The sequence below is a fragment of the Populus nigra genome, chromosome 11 (assembly GCF_951802175.1).
Source record: "Populus nigra chromosome 11, ddPopNigr1.1, whole genome shotgun sequence".
NCBI classification, from domain to species: domain Eukaryota; kingdom Viridiplantae; phylum Streptophyta; class Magnoliopsida; order Malpighiales; family Salicaceae; genus Populus; species Populus nigra.
In genome coordinates this window covers 12408589-12429911 of record NC_084862.1, presented here as the reverse complement: position 1 = coordinate 12429911, position 21323 = coordinate 12408589, and the positions used below count along the sequence as shown (strand labels likewise).

The following is a 21323-nucleotide window of genomic DNA, read 5'->3' as shown; positions in this document are numbered from 1 at the left end:
TTCAAGCAAAATTTCTGGCATGAAAAGGTAAGACATGAGGCTACAAGTTCTATGTTTTGGGAAGAACCCAGTTCTGCCTCTAAGATAGTCAAATCACTGATCAACAAACACTTGGACCGTAACTGTCTAACTGTTACTGTCCATTTTTGAACTGTTACTGTCTGACCTCTCCTTAGATTTTTAACTATATCTAGAGTTACAGAACTCCAATTCAAGCAAAATTTATGGCGTTGGAAAGGTAAGACATGAGGCTACAAGTTCTATGTTTTGGGAAGAACCCAGTTCTGCCTCTAAGATATTCAAAATCACTGATCAACAAACAGTTGGACCGTAACTGTCCAACTGTTACTGTCCATTTTTGAACTGTTACTGTCTGACCTCTCCTCAGATTTTTAACTATATCTAGAGTTACAGAACTCTGATTGAAGCAAAATTTATGGTGTTGGAAAGGTAAGACATGAGGCTACAAGTTCTATGTTTTGGGAAGAACCCAGTTCTGCCTCTAAGATAGTCAAAATCATTGATCAACAAACACGTGGACCGTTACTGTCCAACTGTTACTGTCTTGTTTTTGAACCGTTACTGTCTAGACATTGAACTGTTACTGCCTAGACATTGAACTATTATTGTCTTGTTTTTGAACCGTTACTCTCTAGACATTGAACTGTTACTGTCCAACTGTTACTGTCTAGACATCGAACTGTTACTGTCTTGTTTTTGAATTGTTACTGTCTAGACATTGAATTGTTACTGCCTAGACATTGAACTATTACTATCTTGTTTTTGAACCGTTACTGTCTAGACATTGAACTGTTACTGCCTAGACATTGAACTATTACTATCTTGTTTTTGAACCGTTACTGTCTAGACATTGAACTGTTACTGTGCAACTATTACTGTCTAGACATCGAACTGTTACTATCTTGTTTTTGAACTGTTACTGTCTTGTTTTTGAACTGTTACTGTCTGACCTCTCCTCAGATTTTTAACTATATTTAGAGTTATAGAACTTCGATTCAAGAAAAATTTGTGGCGTTGGAAAGGTAAGACATGAGGATACAAGTTCTATGTTTTGGGGAGAACCCAGTTCTGCCTCTAAGACAGTCAAAATTGCTCATCAATGAACCAGACCTACTACCTTATAGGGTCTGTCATGACCCAGTCTCGGTTGGTGACCCATGACTGGAGTTCTATGACTCCAAATTGAGAAAGACCAATTTCATTAGTTAGTAAACATCCAAAACTACAATTTCTATGAAGGAACTTGATCCTAATTCCTTCATTCTCCTACCCAGAATCTCTTTCAAGGTCAAGAGATGAAATTGTCCAGATTCATCAACCTTTCCATTTACACACAACACATGAAGTTCTTTACCTTAACAACTCATACTTTTTCCTCAATTCAAGTCTAAGAACTCAATATATAAATTAACATCCAGGCATCAATTTATAATGGACTTGAAATGACTCATAAGACCAGGTTTAGAATATCTTACTTGGTGCGAATCAAGGCTTCGATCCCTCTTTTTCTTTCTAGTGACAGCCGGCCCTCCCCTCTTCTCTTCTTGTTCAATTTTTTTCTTGTTAATCCCTTTCCCACCAAGGTTTATTTTACCTATAACCCTCAATCTGGGATAGGTTCTTGAAATTTTGGTGTTTCTCTCTTGATTTCTAAAAATAGATATAAAAACTCCCTCTTTTCTTTCTTTACGTAGCTGCAGATCTGTTTTTGGTGAGAATAGGAGTATTTATGCTCTATAATTATTCTTATTTGCATTTAGGCCCTATTTTCTTTAAGTGTATTGGTTCTTGCCCCCACTTCTTTTTAGTTTAGTTTATCTTCTTTAATTTAATCCAGCCTTGGTTTTTTTTGGGATTTACAAAAACAGAGATCTCTCTCTGGCCAGACACTGTCCCCTTAAGCTCTCATCAATACAAACCTTTTTCCCTCACTGCAATCGGCTCCCTCTTTGGTTCACCCATTGCTCTCCCTCTCAGCCACAAGACAGCCACCACATACTCCTTTCTCTTGTCACAACCCCATCTCTCTTTTCACAGACCTTCCCCTTCCCTCAGCAAAGCTTTCCCTTCCCGTCAGTCTAAAAAACAGCCCATAGCCGCCCATCAACACAAACTTTCAGACTCTCTCTCGACCACCCACCTTCAGCAGCACACTGCCCTTTCCAACTCCATTCTCAAAACCGAAACACATCTTCCCTCTATCATCCGAACAGCAAGAAAACCAAAGCCTCGTCCTCTCCTTCTTTCTTTTTGGCTTCTCCCTATCACCACCAGATTCTCCCCCCACGGTCTAACAACCTCTCTTAAGATCAGCCAAAACCGTGAGCCACAAGCAGCGTCAGGAGCTTTGCTTTACATTCCAAATAGACAGTTCTTCTCTGAGTCCTGCACCAGAACGCAACCATCTCCAACTTCAACAGCGGCATCATCTTCAGCCCCGGTAGCCATCGCTGACTCGCAGCCAGCAGCAGCAGAGGGGATTTTCACTTCTGCCATAGTTTGCTCCTCCAGCAGCATCCTTCTCTTCCCTGCAGAGGTTGCACGTAGTAACAACGAAGGGCCACCATTGAGACAATCATCTTTCAGCCAGCAAACCTGTCTCCACCGGGAACAACGAGGAGGGTCATCCTTCGTGAGCAGCGCCCGACCGTCTCCCTCCACTTCTCCTCCAGCCACTGCCTCGCCAGGTAAGCCGTCTCTCTTCTCTTTCAGTTTTTTTTAAGTAAAGAATTTGGCACTGTGCGAAGGTAAATTATTTACCTTCACACTATGCAGTGCATGCGTGAGTAATTCACGCATGCAAGCTGCAACAGTGCCCAGCCGGGTCACTGGTTTGGGCCGGTGACTCGGCTAGGCTTGCTGGGTTCAGCCCTACCACATGGGTCGAGCTGGACCCAACCTCAAAAAAACAAGTAATATCGTTGTTTTTCTCATGTATTTATTTTATGGTTTTGTTTATTTTTTATATTGTGGGAATACAAATCTGGTATTAAAATACCCGGTTTTTCCACGAAATGTTGCATATATATATATATAAATGTCTGAAAAAACAAAAAAATGTTTTCTTGTGTGTTGCATACGGCCAATACTGTAACATGTTTTGAACGTTTTTTTTATATATATAAAAAAAATATTTGAAGTTTCGAAAATGTGTTTTTACATGGATTTCGAAAATGTTATTTCTCTTGCATTTCTGGATTTTACAACATGTTTGTAAAACTCCAAAGGGTATTGGCCAATATTCCAAAAATACAAAAATCTTATTTTTGAGGGAATTCATCTATTATTCACCATTAATGTTTGGATAAAGAAATCCTAAAGGGATGAATATCCAAAATATTATTGGGAATAACTTGTTATTATTCACTGTTAATATTTGGATAAAGAAACCCCTAGTGGTAAATATCCAAAATAATTTTCTAGGAATAATAAGTCGTCTTTCAATTTCTGACTCCACGGTTTACGAGCTGTGAGAGTATGGAACACTAAGGCAAAAATAGGATTTTAAAGCACCTTGAATTTTCTTAGATTTCTAAATTTTTGTCTCTCCTCCTTGTGATTTACGAGTCACAAAACTCTTGAAATACTAAGGGAAAAATGAGCTTTTAAAGCACATGGAATCTCCTTAGATTTCTATCTTAATAAATTTAATCTGAGTCAAACACAAATTTCAAGAGATTTGCATTGATTCTCCTTGGTACTTTGTAGACATATCTAAGGGTGTGATCCACATTGACCAACGATTATTTCTTTTTAAACTTTCAGCCCAAATCCATTCATCATAGCAAAACATATCCTAGGAAAACACCAACACCATAGCAATTATAAGGCAAACCAAGCACCAAGCAGCTTACCTTAGGTAGGGCGTACTAGGGGTGCTAATACCTTCCCTTTATGCAATCAGTCCCTTGCCTTAGAATCTCTAAAAGACCAGTTAGGTTTCCTAGTAACCATAATACTAGGTGGCGACTCCCTTATTCACAAAACAAACAAAGACCCCGAAATCAATCAAGGATCGCCGCGACGCCGCGCTCCGCTTGTGAGGGTGCGACACTTGCTTTGAATCGGATGTTGTCTTTTCCAGGATTACCTTCCTTCTTGGCATATACCCACTTGCAACCAATTGTCTTCTTTCCTTTAGGGAGTTGTACCAAATCCCAAGTCTGATTCTTGTGGAGAGATTTCATCTCTTCATCCATTGCCTCTTTCCATTTTGCACTTTCTACACTCTGTACTGCTTCTTTGTAGGTGTAGGGTATTCCATCATCAATCACCAGAAGTGCATAAGCCACCATGTTACAATACCGAGCAGGTTTCTTGATAACCCTTTTTGGTTTACTCGTTGCAATGGATTCTTGTTGTGTGGTTGCTGGAGTTGTTGCATCCTCTTCATCTGAACTTTCATCTGAATCTCCTTCAGTAGGGATTCTCTGAACAGTCTTTATAGGGATGACTGAAGTCTCCAACTCCACCTGTTGTGCACCACCAGAATGTTTTTCATTCTCCTGTGATTTCTCTTGATGTAACATGCCAGACTCATCAAAAGTGACATCTCTACTCAAAATCACTTTCTTTGATTCAGAACACCAGAGTCTGTAACCTTTTACTCCTCCACTAAAGCCCACAAATATAGCTTTCTTCGCTTTAGGATCTAGCTTGGACTCAGTAACATGATAATATGCTGAGCAACCAAATATGCGCATAGAGTCATAATCATTTGCAGGAGAGCCTGACCATACCTCCAAGGGGGTTCTTCCATTTAATGCTGCTGAAGGTAACCAATTAACAATATGACGAGCATAGCTTAATGCCTCGCCCCAGAACACTTTGCTTAGTCCCGAATGTGATAGCATACATCAGACTTTCTCCACCAATATGTGGTTCATGCGTTCTGCTACTCCATTCTGTTGTGGTGTTTTGCGAACAGTAAAATGTCGCTTAATCCCTTCATTCTGACAAACTTCAAAGAAAGGATCTGAAGTGTACTCACCACCATTATCTGACCGAAGAGTCTTAACCCTCCTTCCAGTTTGAGTCTCCACCATTTTCTTCCATTTCAAAAAGATATCAAGGACCTCGTCCTTGTGTTTCATCATGTACACCCATACTCGTCTTGAGAAATCATCAATAAAAGTAACAAACCAATGATTACCTCCAAGAGATTCATTCTTTGAAGGTCCCCATACATTTGTGTGAACATAATCTAGGATTCCTTTTGTGTTGTGTACTGCAGTGCCAAACTTGACCCTTGTCTGTTTTCCAATAACACAATGCTCACAGAACCCATGCTTCCCAGTCTTGGCGCCTTTTAATAGACCTTGCTTAACTAATCCTTGCAAAGCCTTTTCACCAGCATGCCCTAAGCGCATGTGCCAAAGTCTGGAATTATCTGCTTCATCATCTTATATGCTTTTGGAGACAACTGTTGTACCAGTAACCGTAGAATCCATCCAGGAAATATAAGTTTCCTGTCCTCGTGCCTCTTAAGACAACTAATGCACCATGGATTGCTCTCAAGACTCCACCATGCATGATAATCTTATAACCACTGGATTCTAGGACTCCAAGTGAGAAGAGATTTTTCTTCAAGTCAGGTACATACCGTACCTCTGTTAGTGTCTTGACTACCCCATTATGCATCTTCAGATGGATAGTCCCAATCCTTTTGATCTCACAAACATTATCATTACCCATCAACACAACTCCTCCATCGAACTCCTTGAGTCACGAGAATAAGTGCTTGTTAGGGCACATGTGATAGGAACATGCATAATTAAGAATCCATTCACCAGAATGGTTTTTTGGTGATGAGACCATGAATACAGAGTCTCGTTCATCCTCATCTCATACAACGTTCACAGTTGGTTCATCTTTTTCCTTGTTGTGCTTGATTGGACAATCTTTCTTCCAGTGCCCTTTTTTGTGACAAAAGGCACACTCATCTTTTACAAGATATCGTCTGTTTGATGATTCTCCTTTGGATTTTGAGCGAGATCTCCCTCGCCCTCGAAATCTTCTGGGATTTGTTCTGCCTCTAACTGTCAATGCTTCTGACGTTGACTCCTTGTGAACAATTTGGTCCTTCTTCCGATACTCATTGTTCACTAAAGCATTAGACACATCAATGAATTTAATTAGTCCCTCAACTTTTCCTTTCCTTCTCTTTTCCACTTTTTTTTGTAAATTTTGATTTTTCTTATTTTTTTTGTATTTTTGAAAGTGAGCAAATATCAACATCGACTCAATAAGGAAAATCAATGATTTTAAAAATAACGCGTTAAAAGTTGAACGCGTTCGAAAGACCTTTGAAAATTTAAATTCTTTTGAGACGATGCTGAAAATGCTAAAAACGATGCAAATGTATTAAAAATGTATTTTTTGGGTTTTCAATGCTTTTCGCTATTTTTGAATTTTTTCTTAAAATTTATTAAAACATGGGTCAAAAATTGGGTAGCAACAGATGCCCCCTCTTTACAATGCTTACGAAGCAAAACTCCTCAATGTTTTGCATAGTAGGCTTTGTAAAGAAAAACTTGTCTTTTTGTCTTTTTTCTTTTTTTTCTCTTTTTTCTTTCTTTCTATGTTTCTCTCTTTTTTTCTCTCTTTTTTTTTGTTAACCTGAGATCCCATCTGGCGACCTCCTTCAACTGAAACTAAAAAATGTGTAGCTCGGTCAACCTGAAATCCCATCTGGCGATTCCCTTTAACCAAAGCCACCTGAGATCTCATTTGACGACCTCATTAGACTGGAACTTAAAAAAAATGTGTAGCTCGGTCAACCTGAAATCCCATCTGGCGATTCCCTTTAACCAAAGTTACATGAGATCCCATCTGGCAACCTCATTCAACTGGAACTTAAAAAAAATATGTAGCTCGGTCAACCTGAAATCCCATCTGGTGATTCCCTTTAACCAGAGCTACATGAGATCCCATCTGGCGACCTTATTCAACTAGAACTTAAAAAAATGTGTAGCTCGGTCAACCTGAAATCCCATCTGGCGATTCCCTTTAACCAAAGCTACATGAGATCTCATCTGGCGACCTCATTCAACTGGAACTAAAAAATGTGTAGCTCGGTCAACCTGAAATCCCATCTGGCGATTCTCTTTAACCAAAGCTACATGAGATCTCATCTGGCGACCTCATTCAACTGGAACTAAAAAAGTGTGTAGCTCGGTCAACCTGAAATCCCATATGGCGATTCCCTTTAACCAAAGCTACATGAGATCCCATCTGGCGACCTCATTAAACCAAACCCAAAAAATGTTACGTAACTCAGTCAACCTGAAATCCCATCTAGCGATTTCCTTTAACCAAAGCTACATGAGATCCGATCTGGCGACCTCTTTAAATCAAAACAAAGAATATGTGTAACAAATGGTCTCATTGTAATGGGTGACCTACCCAGGTGGAAAGAATGTGGAAAACGGTCTCATTATGATGGGTGACCTACCCAAATGAAAAGAATGTGAAGTGCGGTCTCATTATAATGGGTGACCTACCCAGATGGAAGATGAGAAAAAATGTGAAGTGTGGTCTCATTATAATGGGTGACCTACCCACATGGAAGATGAGAAAAAATGTGAAGTGTGGTCTCATTGTTATGGGTGACCTACCCAGAAAAAATAATGTTTTTTTTCAAAAAAATGATCTCATTGTTACGGGTGACATACCAAAAAAAAATGGTGTTTTTTTTTCAAAAAATAAAATAAAATAAAATAATGGTCTCATTGTTACGAGTGACCTACCCAAAGAAAAAATAAAGAGTGGTCTCCTTGTAATGGGTGACCTACCCAGGTGGAAGGTAGAAAAAATGTGAAGTGTGGTCTCATTATAATGGGTGACCTACCCAAGTGGAAGAATGACCTCATTGTAATGGGTGACCTACCCAGATAAATAAAACATGGAGAATTGATCGCGTTGTAATGGGTGACCTACCCAAGAAAAATAGAAAGAATGATCTCCTTGTAATGGGTGACCTACCCAAGTGGAAGAATGGCCTCATTGTAATGGGTGACCTACCCAGATAAATAAAACATGGAGAATTGATCGCGTTGTAATGGGTGACCTACCCAAGAAAAATAGAAAGAATGATCTCCTTGTAATGGGTGACCTACCCAAGTGGAAGAATGGCCTCATTGTAATGGGTGACCTACCCAGATAAAAAAAACATGGAGAATTGGTCGCGTTGTAATGGGTGACCTACCTAGAAAAATGTTGGTCTCATTGTAATGGGTGACCTACCCAAGGAAAAGGGAAAGAATGGTCTCTTTGTAATGGGTGGCCTACCCAAGTGGAAGAATGGCCTCATTGTAATGGGTGACCTACCCAGATAAAAAAACATGAAGAATGGTCTCATTGTAATGGGTGACCTACCCAAATGAAAGATGTGATGTGACAAGTGTGAAAAATGGGACTTACCTGGCGAAGTCCTGAAGGGATGATAGAAGAAGGGCCGAAAAACTTGGTGCTTCTTAGTAATTCCTGATCGCAGGACTTCGAAAACTCAATGCTTCCCGATTGCATAGTTGATCTTTTCATTTCTTTGAGATTTTCCTAACAGTAAGGTTTATCTCCTCTTCTTCTCGTTCCAAGGTCACAACCATGATTCTCTGTTATTATCAGCTCAATGATTCTCCCTTTTTTTTTCTTTTGTTTTTTTCTTCTTCTTTTTTTTTGGTCCCCAATCTTGCTGAACTACATTGAGGATTTTTCTTGCAACAAAACAAAATAAAAAATATGTGTAATGTTTTAACGTTAGATGACATGCATGCATCCTTACCTGATTCGAAATATAGGTCCCCCCCTTTGATGATCCATCGTCATAGGGTGCCTTTGTTTGCATTCCAAAGCTTTATTTGTTCTCTCAATGCATTGGCTCATTCATGTGCTAGCCATCCACTCAGTTGTAAGTGCAGTGCCCATCCTGGGCTGTCCACGACGATTACTGCTCTCGCTGTTTATCAAGCTTGACCATGCCCCCAAGTGTGATGTTGCTTGATTCATCATGAAGAATTTTCTCTTTTGGATTCTTCTGAGAATTACCCTCTGATTGATTGTGTGCCTCATGCCAACACCCATCAAGATTGTCAACCAGTCATGAACTTGCCTCAAGTTGAAGCAATACTCTTCAAGTATATGATATCACTAGTCTTCATGGAAATCATCTAATCGTCCAAACATGCATCTCATAGCTTGTAGTGAAAGACTCATCGTTGTATGCTCAATGTTCTTTCTCGTGGATTCCTCTCAACTTGTCAAACCAAATCGTGGAAAGAAATGTCTTGACATCATCAATGATGTTCATGTTATCACCCATATTCATACGGTGAAGTGCGCATTTGAGCTTCAGAATAGATGGTCCCACAGTCAGTCTTAGTGGTATGCATATGTTCGATGTTCATTCAAATGCAACTATGCGATAACATCGTTCAAAAGTCATAGCCATGTTGGAGGTGATAAACCAGGATGAAGATATGAAAGTATCCTTCCAGTGCGGCGTTGCTCATCAATTGCTGATGAAGTTCACTAAATCATGGACTGTCTTTGAACAACATTGCCCCGAGTAATGATCTGAATCCTTGTTCTGCTGCTTAGCTTTCTTTAAACACCATTGTCCTTAGTGCATTTATTCATCATTTGATCCTCTTTCTTTACCCCCAGCTGATCTGAATACTGTTGGTTTTCCTACTCAGGATCCACTGTATTGCCCCCAGGTGGTCAACTTTTCAAGAAGTGTCAAGAAATGTTGATGTCATTTCGATCATGGATTTTGCCAATTTGATCGATATTCTTCTTGTTTGACAATCTTTCTTATTCTGGAATCTCATACTTCAAAGGTCATGTCTATTCAAGTCTAATTGTTGAAATGAAAACAAAGAGATATTAATTTTGGAAAAGATCTTTTAAAAATCATGCTTTTTGGTCAAAGACCCAACACACATCATTCAATGTAATCCTTTGATTGTCTTATATTTTGAAAACAGAAATCAACCCGTTGTGAGATTAAAATAGCTTTTCTCATTTTTTTTGTGTCTATTTTAATCTTTGATCTTGGGTATAACTTTTGATGGTTTGCGATGAGGTAACCTTTTGTTAATTTCGAGGAAAACAAAAGGCTCAAAGTCAAAACTTGAGGATTCATCAAGAAAGATTGTTTTCTTTTTTAGCACCAATTTTATTAGCATGCACAATAACAAGTGGCTTAATCCATGAAGCCACGACTCTTATGGAAAGGCTCCTCAAGTTTTGAGAGCGCCATTTATCGGTTCAGATTGCTTACTTGATCAAAAAGGGCTTTTAAAAGCACGTAATGCAGGCTATGGTTCATGGCTTATGAAAGAAAGGAAAATTCAGGCTCAAAAGGTGTTTGAGGGTTTCAAAGACCTAGGATCAACATCAAACTATTCATCAACTCTTTTTCTATTGTTGTCTTTATAGAGGAAATGACATATAACCTTATTAACCTTAAATATCAGAATTCTCTTAACATAGGTTATATGCAAATCCAACTTTTTCTTTGATGAATAACCAATCTCAATCCTCTGATAACTTCAAGGGCTTTATCATGGATGCCAAAGGTCATGGCTTTCACATAGCATTTCTCATAGTTTTCTAACATGCCCCCAGTCTAGGTCTTCTTTCTTTTTACTCACTCTCAAACGTTGAACTTTTGTTCTAAGCCTTCTCTTTCACTTTTGTCTTCTCTTATTTGCCCCCAGTGCGGGGTGTAATCCTAGTCAGGGTTTTCTTGAAAAATATTCTATCAAAATCAAATGGGGACCGCAAGGGATAATATTTCAAGAAATGTGAAAGGATAACAAAGATGGCCTTTTCTCATTTCAAGCAAGGTCGGTTAGAATCGATAAATTTTGACCTCATCCAATGTAATGATTTGGACTTGTAAGAATCATGATTCACGAGTCCATGACTACTGAATCCACTACATGTCATTATGCATACTTTAAAATTTAGCTACATGATGTGTGGCTCAGTTTTAGGAGGTATGAGTTCAAAATTGTTTGGTCACCTCATGTCATTTTCAAGCATCCAGTCATTTCTGTAATCAAAACACTTTTAATCTTCAGGATTGATTAACCTTTATTGCATGTTGGAGTTTGCTCAAAAAAATATTTGTCAAAATACCCTTTGAAAGAAGCATCTCTTGATTTCAAAACAACAAAAAGACAAAGAAAAGACATGTTTCATTTGAGGATGAGATGTGACCCCAAAACAAAACGCGGAATGATAAGTCCACAATAAAATGATGGACAATTCAGCACCATTCTTGGATCAGCTTTTCTGGCCATATCTGTGTTTTGCCGAGCAACTTCGATCACTTGTTATTCTGATGATGTTCTGGTGACAAAATGATTGATGACATCATCTTTCACAAACTCTGCTCGATTCTTGAAACTCTTGCATCTGTCCAAATAAAAATGGCCCAGGAACCCACCATGATATTCACATCTCGTTTGAATTATACCACGGTGGTTGCATGCAATTTTATCGAAATGGGTGCACCAAGTCTGGAATCTAACAGATGCTGGTCGACAAACTTGAGTGGCAGATGAATGTCAATCTTGGCAAAGACATTTGAGCAATTAATGTTATGCAAGACTTGACTATGCAAAATAACTGAGGTTTCTCAATCGAGAGTCATCTTCTGATTCAACTCTCTTCACAATTCTAGAATCCATGACAAAACCTTCAATCCTTCACTTCTTCATAGCTCGCTCAATTCTTTCGATGATCTTCACAACATCATGTCAATCTTCCAATGTTGTTGTGGTTGGTTGAGGGTTGTTGGAAAACTTCCACCACCTAGGTAATCTTGGTACAACATCACCGCTACCGACACGTGGAATCACGCATTGTCTCAACTGGAAGAGAAATTGATGAATCTAAAACTCTTCTGTCTCATCTTTGATTGATCATATGCAGTGCAACAAATAGACACATGTAGAGGGAGTTCTGCTCTGTTGAAGTTTCAGTCTTCTTCCTGTTTTTTTCAGTCCAAGTCTGTCTCTTCTCCCTACTTTTGCATTTTCAAGCTAACAGTGATGGGAGAAAAATTGTAGATGATCTGAAACTACTGCATCCCTTCTTGGATTCTCCACTTGCAGAGCCACAAACAGATTTCTGCAGAGAGAGCTCTGCCACGGTGAAGCTCTATATTTGCTCCTGTTTTCTAGCTCAAGTCTGGCTTTTCTGCCTACTACAGTGTTTCGATGCTGAAATTGGTGGGGTAACTTTTCATATCGTTTGAAACTACTACATCCCCTCTTGCATTCCCCACTTACAGAGCCATAAACAAGTTTTTGTAGAGAGAGCTCTGCCATGTCAAAGTTTGACGACTGCTCATGTTTTCAGACTAGGTCTGACTCTTCGGCCTACTCCAGTGTTTCAGTGCTGAAACTGATGAGACAAAGTTTTATAGCGTATGAAAGTATTGCATCCCCTCTTGCATTCCCCACTGGCAGATCCCCAAACAAATCTCTACAGAGAGAGCTCTGCAACGTAGAAGTTTGATGTATGTTCATGTTTTTTAGACCAAGTCTGGCTCTTCAACCTATCACGGTGTCTTGCTGGTGCCACTGGTGAGAGAAAGTTTCAAAGCATATGAAACTACTACATACCCTCTTGCATTCCCCACTGGCAGATCCATAAACAAATCTCTACATAGAGTGCTCTGCCACGTTGAAGTTCGACGACTGCTCATGTTTTCAGACCAGGTCTGACTCTTCAGCCTACTACAATGTTTTGCTGGTGCCACTGGTGGGAGAAAGTTTCAAAGCATATAAAACTACTACATCCCCTCTTGCATTCCCCACCAGCAGATCTAAAAACAAATCTCTACAGAGAGAGCTCTGCCACATAGAAGTTCAGTGTATAATCATGGTTTTTTACTTTTTGTGCTGCTGAACTGGAATTGAGCTCATAGTTGGGGTAGCTTCAAAGAAGACTAATGCACCATGTACCGAGGCTAGTAGTTATTTGGTTCCATTAGAAGATACGGAGACGATGAATAATTATCAGTGCAACTGAACAAGAACAAAGGTTGTCATTTGCTGATGACTGAAGGCATTGCTGCAGTTATTCATGACTGAAAAGAGGTGTAACTTCAATTAGACTGGACAAGCAGTGTTCCTGCAGAAGGCTGTGCAGACATTCCATTTCCATTTGATGCTCAACACTTGTTCAAGCATATTTGAGTCTGGCTACTTCATCTTTGATGCTCTCAACTTCATTTTGATAATGAGCCTCTATCTGACATCTTTCTTCATTTCCATCTTTTTCCATCCATCTTTATTTTGACACTTGTTCAAGCAAACCTCAGATAGGGAACCTATTTTTCCTCCCGGTACATGCATGATAAATGTATGAACATGTAATCTATATGAGGAACGCTCCCTTCGAGGGGTGACATATGGTCGTAACTCTTGTATGATGAAACAAGAATCTTGATTCTTGCCCAAACTCTACAATGAAAATTTTCTGAGTGACGGCCATTGGGTCACCCAAAAGTCTTGAGTTCAAGATGCTTCAAGAAGGGTTTGCCCTGATGCAAAACAATGTATACGGAGCACACATCCTAAAGGCAGGTTCTAATCGTTTTAAGTGAGACCGGTTTAGGTTTACTACTTTGTCTCTAAAAAAGGTCTCTTGTTGTCCCAGTGATCACCCTCTTGAAGGCAATATAGGGGCCCAGTAGGTAATGAGATGGCACATGTACCAACTGTTACCAGTCTAAGCACTCAACAAAGAGTTGGAGTTTACACAAACTTAAACCTTGACTAAAAGTCATAAGGTAAGCTGCTAGTCCCCCTCCTAACCTGAAGCTTGTGTGTGCTTTAAAAAATTAAAATATGTGATGCATGAGACAATTTTACAAAATGCATGAATAAAACAAAAATAAAACAAGACAAAAATGCAAAAACATAAACACATCAAATACACAAAGCTTAGTCCAATAATGTCGAATACAATACCTTCCCCAGTGGAGTCGCCATTCTGTCGCACGTCCACAAAATCCGCGCGGCGTCGGCTTGGCGATTTTTCATTATGCGTTTATTTGATTTGTTCGTTGGAGTCGCCACCTAGTATTTAATTGAGGGTTACTAGAAAACCTGGATGTACTGGTCTTGTCAGAGATTCACGGGTAAGGGACTGGTTGTGGTTAGGGAAGGTATTAGCACCCCTAACGCACCCTACCTGAGGTAAGCTGCTTCGTGGACTTGATGTGTTAAAGAAATTTTAAAAATTTTGTTCTTTCATCGAATTTTAGAAATACAACTTACGTGTAAGTTCATAATTCTTTATCCGTGAGCAAATCAAAATATTAAATTCTTCTTTATTCTTTGCAATTTTATCCTAAATAAAAAAAAAACATCTATAAAATAAAATACAAAAACACACACACATCACCTTTTACTATTTTGACTCTCACTACCATAATTACATGTTCATAATGTACCAAACAGAATATAAAATGCTTACAATAATTTAAATACACATTTCAACTATTCTAAAAGTAACAAAATAAATTCCGTAACGCTGCCAAAAGGTTTCTGAACCGCAGGAACAGTAGCGGCGCGTTGGCCCACGCGCGGCCGTCACTAGCGGCGCGTGCATCCACGCGCCGCCGCTGGAAACTCCAAACAAACCAGGGGATCTGGAATGTCTTCTTCCCCCCTGTCTTCCTACGCCGACAGTGAGAGTCACGGTGACCTGCAACGAAGAACAAAAACCCAACAAATAGTTGATTTCAATCCGTTTTTTTTTGTCTAGATCTGCTTTTATCTTTGTTTTATGCCTGCTATTCTTTTCTTCTTCCCCAGTGACAGATCTGCCGTGGAGGACCCAATGTTGTGAGTGAAGAGGCGGCGTTGCTGTGATGGGAAGGAGACGTCGCTGCAAGGCTGGTGGGGGGGAGATGAAGAAAACAGCGAGGTTGCTGTTGGAGGCCGATCTGCGCCGATGAGGGAAGCTCTGTCGCGTCTGTGCTAATGAGGGAGACCGTGGCCTGTGGCCGGTTGAAGAGGGAAGATCTGTCAGCGGTTGTGGAAGGAGCGCCAGAGGCCGGTCTGTGCAAAGGATAGCTGGATGATGAGAAAGGGGACGGCGTCTGTTGGTGCTGCTGCTGTCGGCCGCCGCTGGGTTCTTCGGTGGGAGGAGGTTGTGAAGGGGACTCCTGCTGCTGCTGGTGGCTTGATGGAGGGGAATCAGAGAGCTTGAGAGAGGGTAGAAGGGAGGCTTGCGTCCAGCGGCTGAGGAAGAAGAAAATCAAAAGGGAGGGGCTCTGTGTTGTTGGCTAGAAAATGGGGGGAACTGTGTGGAGGCTGGTTTGGGCCAAGAAGGAGGGAAATTGAAAAGTGTATGGGGGCTGCTGTTATTTGGTTCAGGGGGGTGAGCGGCTCTGTGGGGGAAGACAAAATTCTCAATCGGGGGGGGGGGGGGGCGGCGGCTCTAGAGAAAAAGATGGGTTTAAGGTTAGGTATTTTTTGTATTTTTTTCTGATGTCAAAATTGCCCCCCCTTTGAAAATTTAGTATAGCATGGTATTTATAGGAAAAGTTTTGATAGGTTTTCAAATTAGTCCCTCAACTTTTCCTTTCCTTCTCTTTTCCGCTTTTTTTTGTAAATTTTGATTTTTCTTATTTTTTTTTGTATTTTTGAAAGCGAGCAAATATCAACATCGACTTAATGAGGAAAATCAATGATTTTAAAAATAACGCGTTAAAAGTTGAACGCGTTCGAAAGACCTTTGAAAATTTAAATTCTTTTGAGACGATGCTGAAAATGCTAAAAACGATGCAAATGTATTAAAAATGTATTTTTTGGGTTTTCAATGCTTTTCGCTATTTTTGGATTTTTTCTAAAAATTTATTAAAACATGGTCAAAAATTGGGTAGCAAAAATTATATTGTTCCACTTATGTTTCCATAATCTTAAAATAATCTTAAAAATGAATTAATGATATTTTACTATAAGTTTTGTGTTTAATTTTCTTAAATTATATAACACATGTCAAAGATATGTGCATTGCCTAATAAGATCAATAATTAAAAAATAAAACTATATTTATAAAAATTGAAAAAAAAATAAGAACATTTGACTTAAAAAACAAAAAGCAATAAAAATTATCATCAAATTAAAAAAAAAACTTAGCATTTTGTTAAGAATATTATGCATGAAAAAAATTAACAAAGATATAATATATAAATAAAGAAAACTAACAAATACATGTTATTTTTAAGAAAATAATAACTCATATTTGTCCTTATTTTCATGTAAAACCTAATTATCTCAAATACACAATTAACCACAAAAAATGCTAAATGTTTCATTCATAATTTTATTGATAATGATATGTTTTGTTCCTGTAGTCTTTTTTTTTACTAGATTTTTCACTTATAAAAAATTATTTTATGGATTATACCGTTCCACTATATGTTTTCTTAAGGTTTTTTTCCCTCGTGTTCAATTCTCATAAATCATATAACATGTGTCAAAAATACATGTATTGACCGGTAATAGCATTACTTGAAAAAAAAACTACATATAAAATTAAAAAATTAAAAAAATAAGATTATTTGAATTAAGAAACCCAAACCAATAGAAGTTTATTATCAAATTAAAAAACTTATCATTTTGTTAAAAATATTATACATATATTTGAATTAAGAAACCCAAACCAATAGAAGTTTATTATCAAAAAACTTATCATTTTGTTAAAAATATTATACATGAAAAAGAGGAATTAAAAAAGATATAATTTAATGTGCATCGATGCTTTGAACTGATTAAAGGAAATTGTTGCTTGTTTATGGTTGATATATAGTAAAATATACTTAGTAAAAACAACCCAACAGTACAGGTAGTGGCCTATTGATCAAACAAGTGATCCAAATAGTTCGTTTCTATAAATTTATTTGTCAAATTTGATAACATCTTTCTAATTAAATTTCCATAATTAAAAAAAAATCACAAAGTTTTCCATAAGTGTCCTAATCGTTGTGTGGGTTTTATTATATAGCATAGTGATAGTAAGAATACATCAGAATCAAAATTTGTCTTATAGACATTGTTCCAAATAACTAATCATATCGTTCTTTATCTTTAATTTCAGAAACGAAGAAATGTGCTTGAAAAAATTGTTACAGGCATGGTTGTTGGTGGTGCTTGTCTTGTATCATCCTCTGGCTGCAGCATTATGTGAAAGAACGAATGATGCATTTTATTATCACTGTGTTTTAATTTTATTAGAGTTTGAAAGGGGTGGAACTTGAACCACTTGCCTATGGAAGACTATTATTAATGAAGTAATGAAAAACTTCAGACTAGATCGAGGTTTTCATGGGCTGCGATCTTCAGCTAGTGAAATGACTGACTTCAGCACTAGTCCACGAGCTCTTTATACAAAACAAGATTCTTACCGAAATGGAGGATTCTACAATGTTTAAGTTCATAAAATATAAGAGGAAGACAGTATACTATAAAGAATGTTGGAAAGTATATTTATGAATACTATGTGTTCTATCTGAACTTATGAGATTGTTGAATGATTATTCAATTTGTTGTACCATTGCTTGTGATTTCTAGAATTATCGTATTGTTGTGTGGTTATAGTTGCTGGCTTATGGTTGCTGGATTTGTAGGTGATGGTCACTACAATTAGCGTAGAAAATGGCCTTGTTGTGCACAGAAAAGGTTTGAATTTTTCGTGGTATTTGGTCAAGACAAAAAAAAAAACAAATAAGGGTCGTCCGTTCAGGCCAGCCCAAACGAACTGGAGGCTCAAGCCATGGTCCAAACAAGATGTTTTATTTTTTTGAAAAATCCCGCACCATTAACTAATGAACTATAAGACTTGATGAATATTTCAATAAGAATCTTCATATTTTTATGACGAGCAAGAGCTCGAACTTACATTCCTTAATTCTAAGTATGTATACAGTTCGGCACGACGGTTAGATGAAATGAGACACTTTAGCTTTATTGTTGCCCCGAAACAATAGAATCTCTTTAATAGTTTAGGAAACATAGAAGACTTCATTGTGGCCTCACAGAGAATATTGAAATTACACCCAAATAGTTAGAATCTCTTTAATAGTTTAGCAAAATATTAATTTTAGACAATGAAATTTCATGCTTGTCTAGGTTAATGACCTATGGCCAAGGGCTTAAAAGACGAGTTGAGTCTCCCTTAGGTAATATTTAGTGAACTGGATTAATTATGAATGCTAAAACAATCACATTATCTAGACTCAATATTGCATTAATTAATTATGATGGTGGAGTTTATGGCAACATTAATAAATTATTAATTGTTTTTGTGAAAATAAAATAGTTCTATGGTCCTTAAGATTAAATTAACCACCAGTCTAGAGGTCTTGACACTAATTATCACTTGGTCCCTCATGTTTCAATGCTTGTAATTTAATCATCTGACTCTTGTTGACAATTGCCCCATTAAAACTTATTTTGGTCTGTTGTAATCCCATTGTGGTTTTGAAAAATTTATTTTTTAAGAAAAAGACCAACACAATTGAGTTTTAGAGAGATGTCGCATGTCCCCGCGCGGCATCGTTGGCGATTTTCATTTGTTTGCTTGATTGTTGGGAGTCGCCACCTAGTATTTGATTCAGGGTTACTAGGAAACCCAAGTGTACTGGTCTTGTCAGAGATTCACAGGTAAGGGATTTGTTGTGGTCAGGGAAGATATTAGCACCCCTAACGCACTCTACCTGAGGTAAGCTACTTTGCAATTTGATGTGATTTGAAATTTTTGACAATTTATCTTATCACCGGCCAAGTAAAAAGGGAAGAAAAAATCTCCTCAGTAAGGAAATCTTTATCTTATCAGGCAAAGAAAATCTAACAGTTCTAATATCAATAAAACAAAACAAACTCTTTTTTTATATATATCAAGAATACATCTTACATATAAAATCATAATCCTTGATCATATACAAATCAAAACATTAAATTCTTTTTTTCTTGTCTTTTTGATTTTATAATTCTAAAACATACATAAAAAAATACAAACACACACAAATCCCTTTTCATTATGTTTTTTTTTTCATGCATTCGCATTTACATGTTACAAATTATCAAGGTTCAAAATAGATCGTTCAAAATAAACCAAACAATAGTAATCTAAATATACACATCATCAGAAAATTACAAAAAAAAACTCGAGAACAGTGCTGGAAGGCTTCTGGGTCACGGAACAGTGGCGGCGCGTCTTCTCCACGTGCCACCGCCAACCCACGCGTCGTTGCAAGAAATTGCAGGCAGCTGGGGGATCTAGAGTGGCTTCCTACCCTCTTCCCTTCCTCGCAGGTGGTGACCTGCAAAATACCCAAAAACACAACAAGTAGTTGATTTTAGTTTTTTCTTTCTTGTTCACGGATCTTTTTCTTCTTCTTCTTTCCCATTTTGGATCTGCTTTTTTTCTCTATAGATCTGCCTTTTGTTTTGGTTTTGCCTTCTTTTCTGTTTCAGGTAGCTGGTGGAAAGGCAAAGAGGTCGCCGACGACTGGGCTTTTGTCGCGTCTGGCCAGCAGAGATGGAGAAGAGATCTGTTGTTGCCCGCGGCTGCTGGAGCTGCTGTGGAGATGGGAGAGGTTGCTGGTGGTGTTGAGGCGGAGATATCGCCGAGGAAGGCCGGTCTATGGTTTTGGTGTTGCTTCTCTGTTACCGTCGGTGGAAGGGCTAAGGGAAAACTGAGAGAGGAGATAAACAATGGAGAGGGAAAAGGGAGGCTAGTTTGTCTGGGAGAGTGACATAGTGGGTAGAGTGGAAGTGAGGGGTCGTGGTTGAGTGGAGAAGAAAATGAGGGTGGCCTGGTTTGGCAGAGAGGGGCAGATAGAATTTGAGAAAATGTTATTCTCTGTTTCTCTAATTACTAAGATCAGAGATAACCACATATATATACAATCCTTGGAGAGTACGTTAGAACGAGGAACAGTTATAACAAGAAGAGGTTAACTGCCAGTACAGCTGGCTTAACTAACATAACTGTATAACTAACTTTCTGTTATATGTAACTGACTTTAACTAACTTGCTAGTTACGTAATAAACTCTTCCAGTGTTGGTTTATCATCCCCCCACAAGTGAAAGGGTCTGGGGACGATGCACAGTTGAGACTTGAGGAACAAGAACCTTGCACTTGGTAGATGCTTGGTTAATAAATCAGCTGGCTGCTCGTCAGTAGGAAAAAACTGCAGCTGTAATTTTCCTTTGAGAACTTGGTCACGAATGAAGTGGAGATCAATCTCTATGTGCTTCATTCGGGCATGGAAAACAGGATTCTTCGCCATATGATAAGCATTGATATTGTTATACCAGAGAAGAGGAATAGCAGGAGAACACACATAGCTCCTGTAGTAAAGCCTGCATCCAGATGATTTCAGCAGTAGCTAAAACCAGTCCCCGATACTCTGATTCTGCACTACTGCGAGACATTACCTTCTGTTTCGTTGAGGACCAGGAGACTAAGTTATCCCCTAAATAAACTAGATATCCACTCGCACTTCGTCGATCATCAGGTTGAGCCCCCCAGTCTGCAACTGTGAAACCTTCAACTGTCAAATGAGGTGAAGGACGTAGCAACAATCCATCATGTAACGTGCCTTTGAGATACCGAAGGATCCTTTTGACAGAAAGCCAATGAGCTGTGGTTGGTTGTTACATGAATTGGCATGCCTTATTAACAACAAAAGCAATGTCAGGTCTGGTAATGGTAAGGTACTGAAGGGCACCTACTATACTGCGATATTGAGTGACCTCTTCCATAGGGGCACCATCAAACTTTGACAAATTTTGCCTAACAGCGCCAGGAGTTTTGGCAGCTTTGGTATTAAACATTGTTTTGCGATGCAGTAAATCAGAGGTATACTTGGTTCGGCTTAAATGCATACATCCTTCAAGATAAGAAACTTCTATTCCCAAAAAGTAGGAGAGCCGCCCCAAGTCGCGCAAAGCAAAGATAGAATCAAGTTTGGTAATGAGTGAAGAAATCTGTTGAGATGAGCTGCCGGTGATGAGAATATCATCCACATAGATTAGAACTATCAGAGTTGTGGAAGCACCAAAATGAAGGAACATGGAACTGTCGGTCCTAGAGTTACTGAATCCCCATTGTAAAAGAGCAGAGCTGAGCCGTTGGAACCAAGCTCGTGGAGCTTGTTTCAAACCATATAAAGCTTTCTTCAATCGATAGACTTTGGTGGGAAACTTAGGATCCTCGTAGCCTGGAGGCTGTGTCATATAAACTTGCTCCTTTAACTCACCAT

General features: G+C 38.6%; 1 protein-coding gene across 1 annotated transcript in view; it reads left to right on the top strand.

The window, feature by feature from the left end:
* The window catches only part of LOC133668106 (uncharacterized), a 54680-nt gene extending 34870 nt beyond the window's left edge, over window positions 1-19810 (top strand). Inside the window, exons 2-4 of the mRNA XM_062087850.1 lie at window positions 17152-17211; window positions 17681-17732; window positions 19530-19810. Coding sequence (XP_061943834.1) covers window positions 17152-17211; window positions 17681-17732; window positions 19530-19810 — 393 coding nt within the window. The remainder of the gene's footprint in view (window positions 1-17151; window positions 17212-17680; window positions 17733-19529) is intronic.
* The last annotated feature ends 1513 nt before the right edge of the window (window positions 19811-21323 follow it).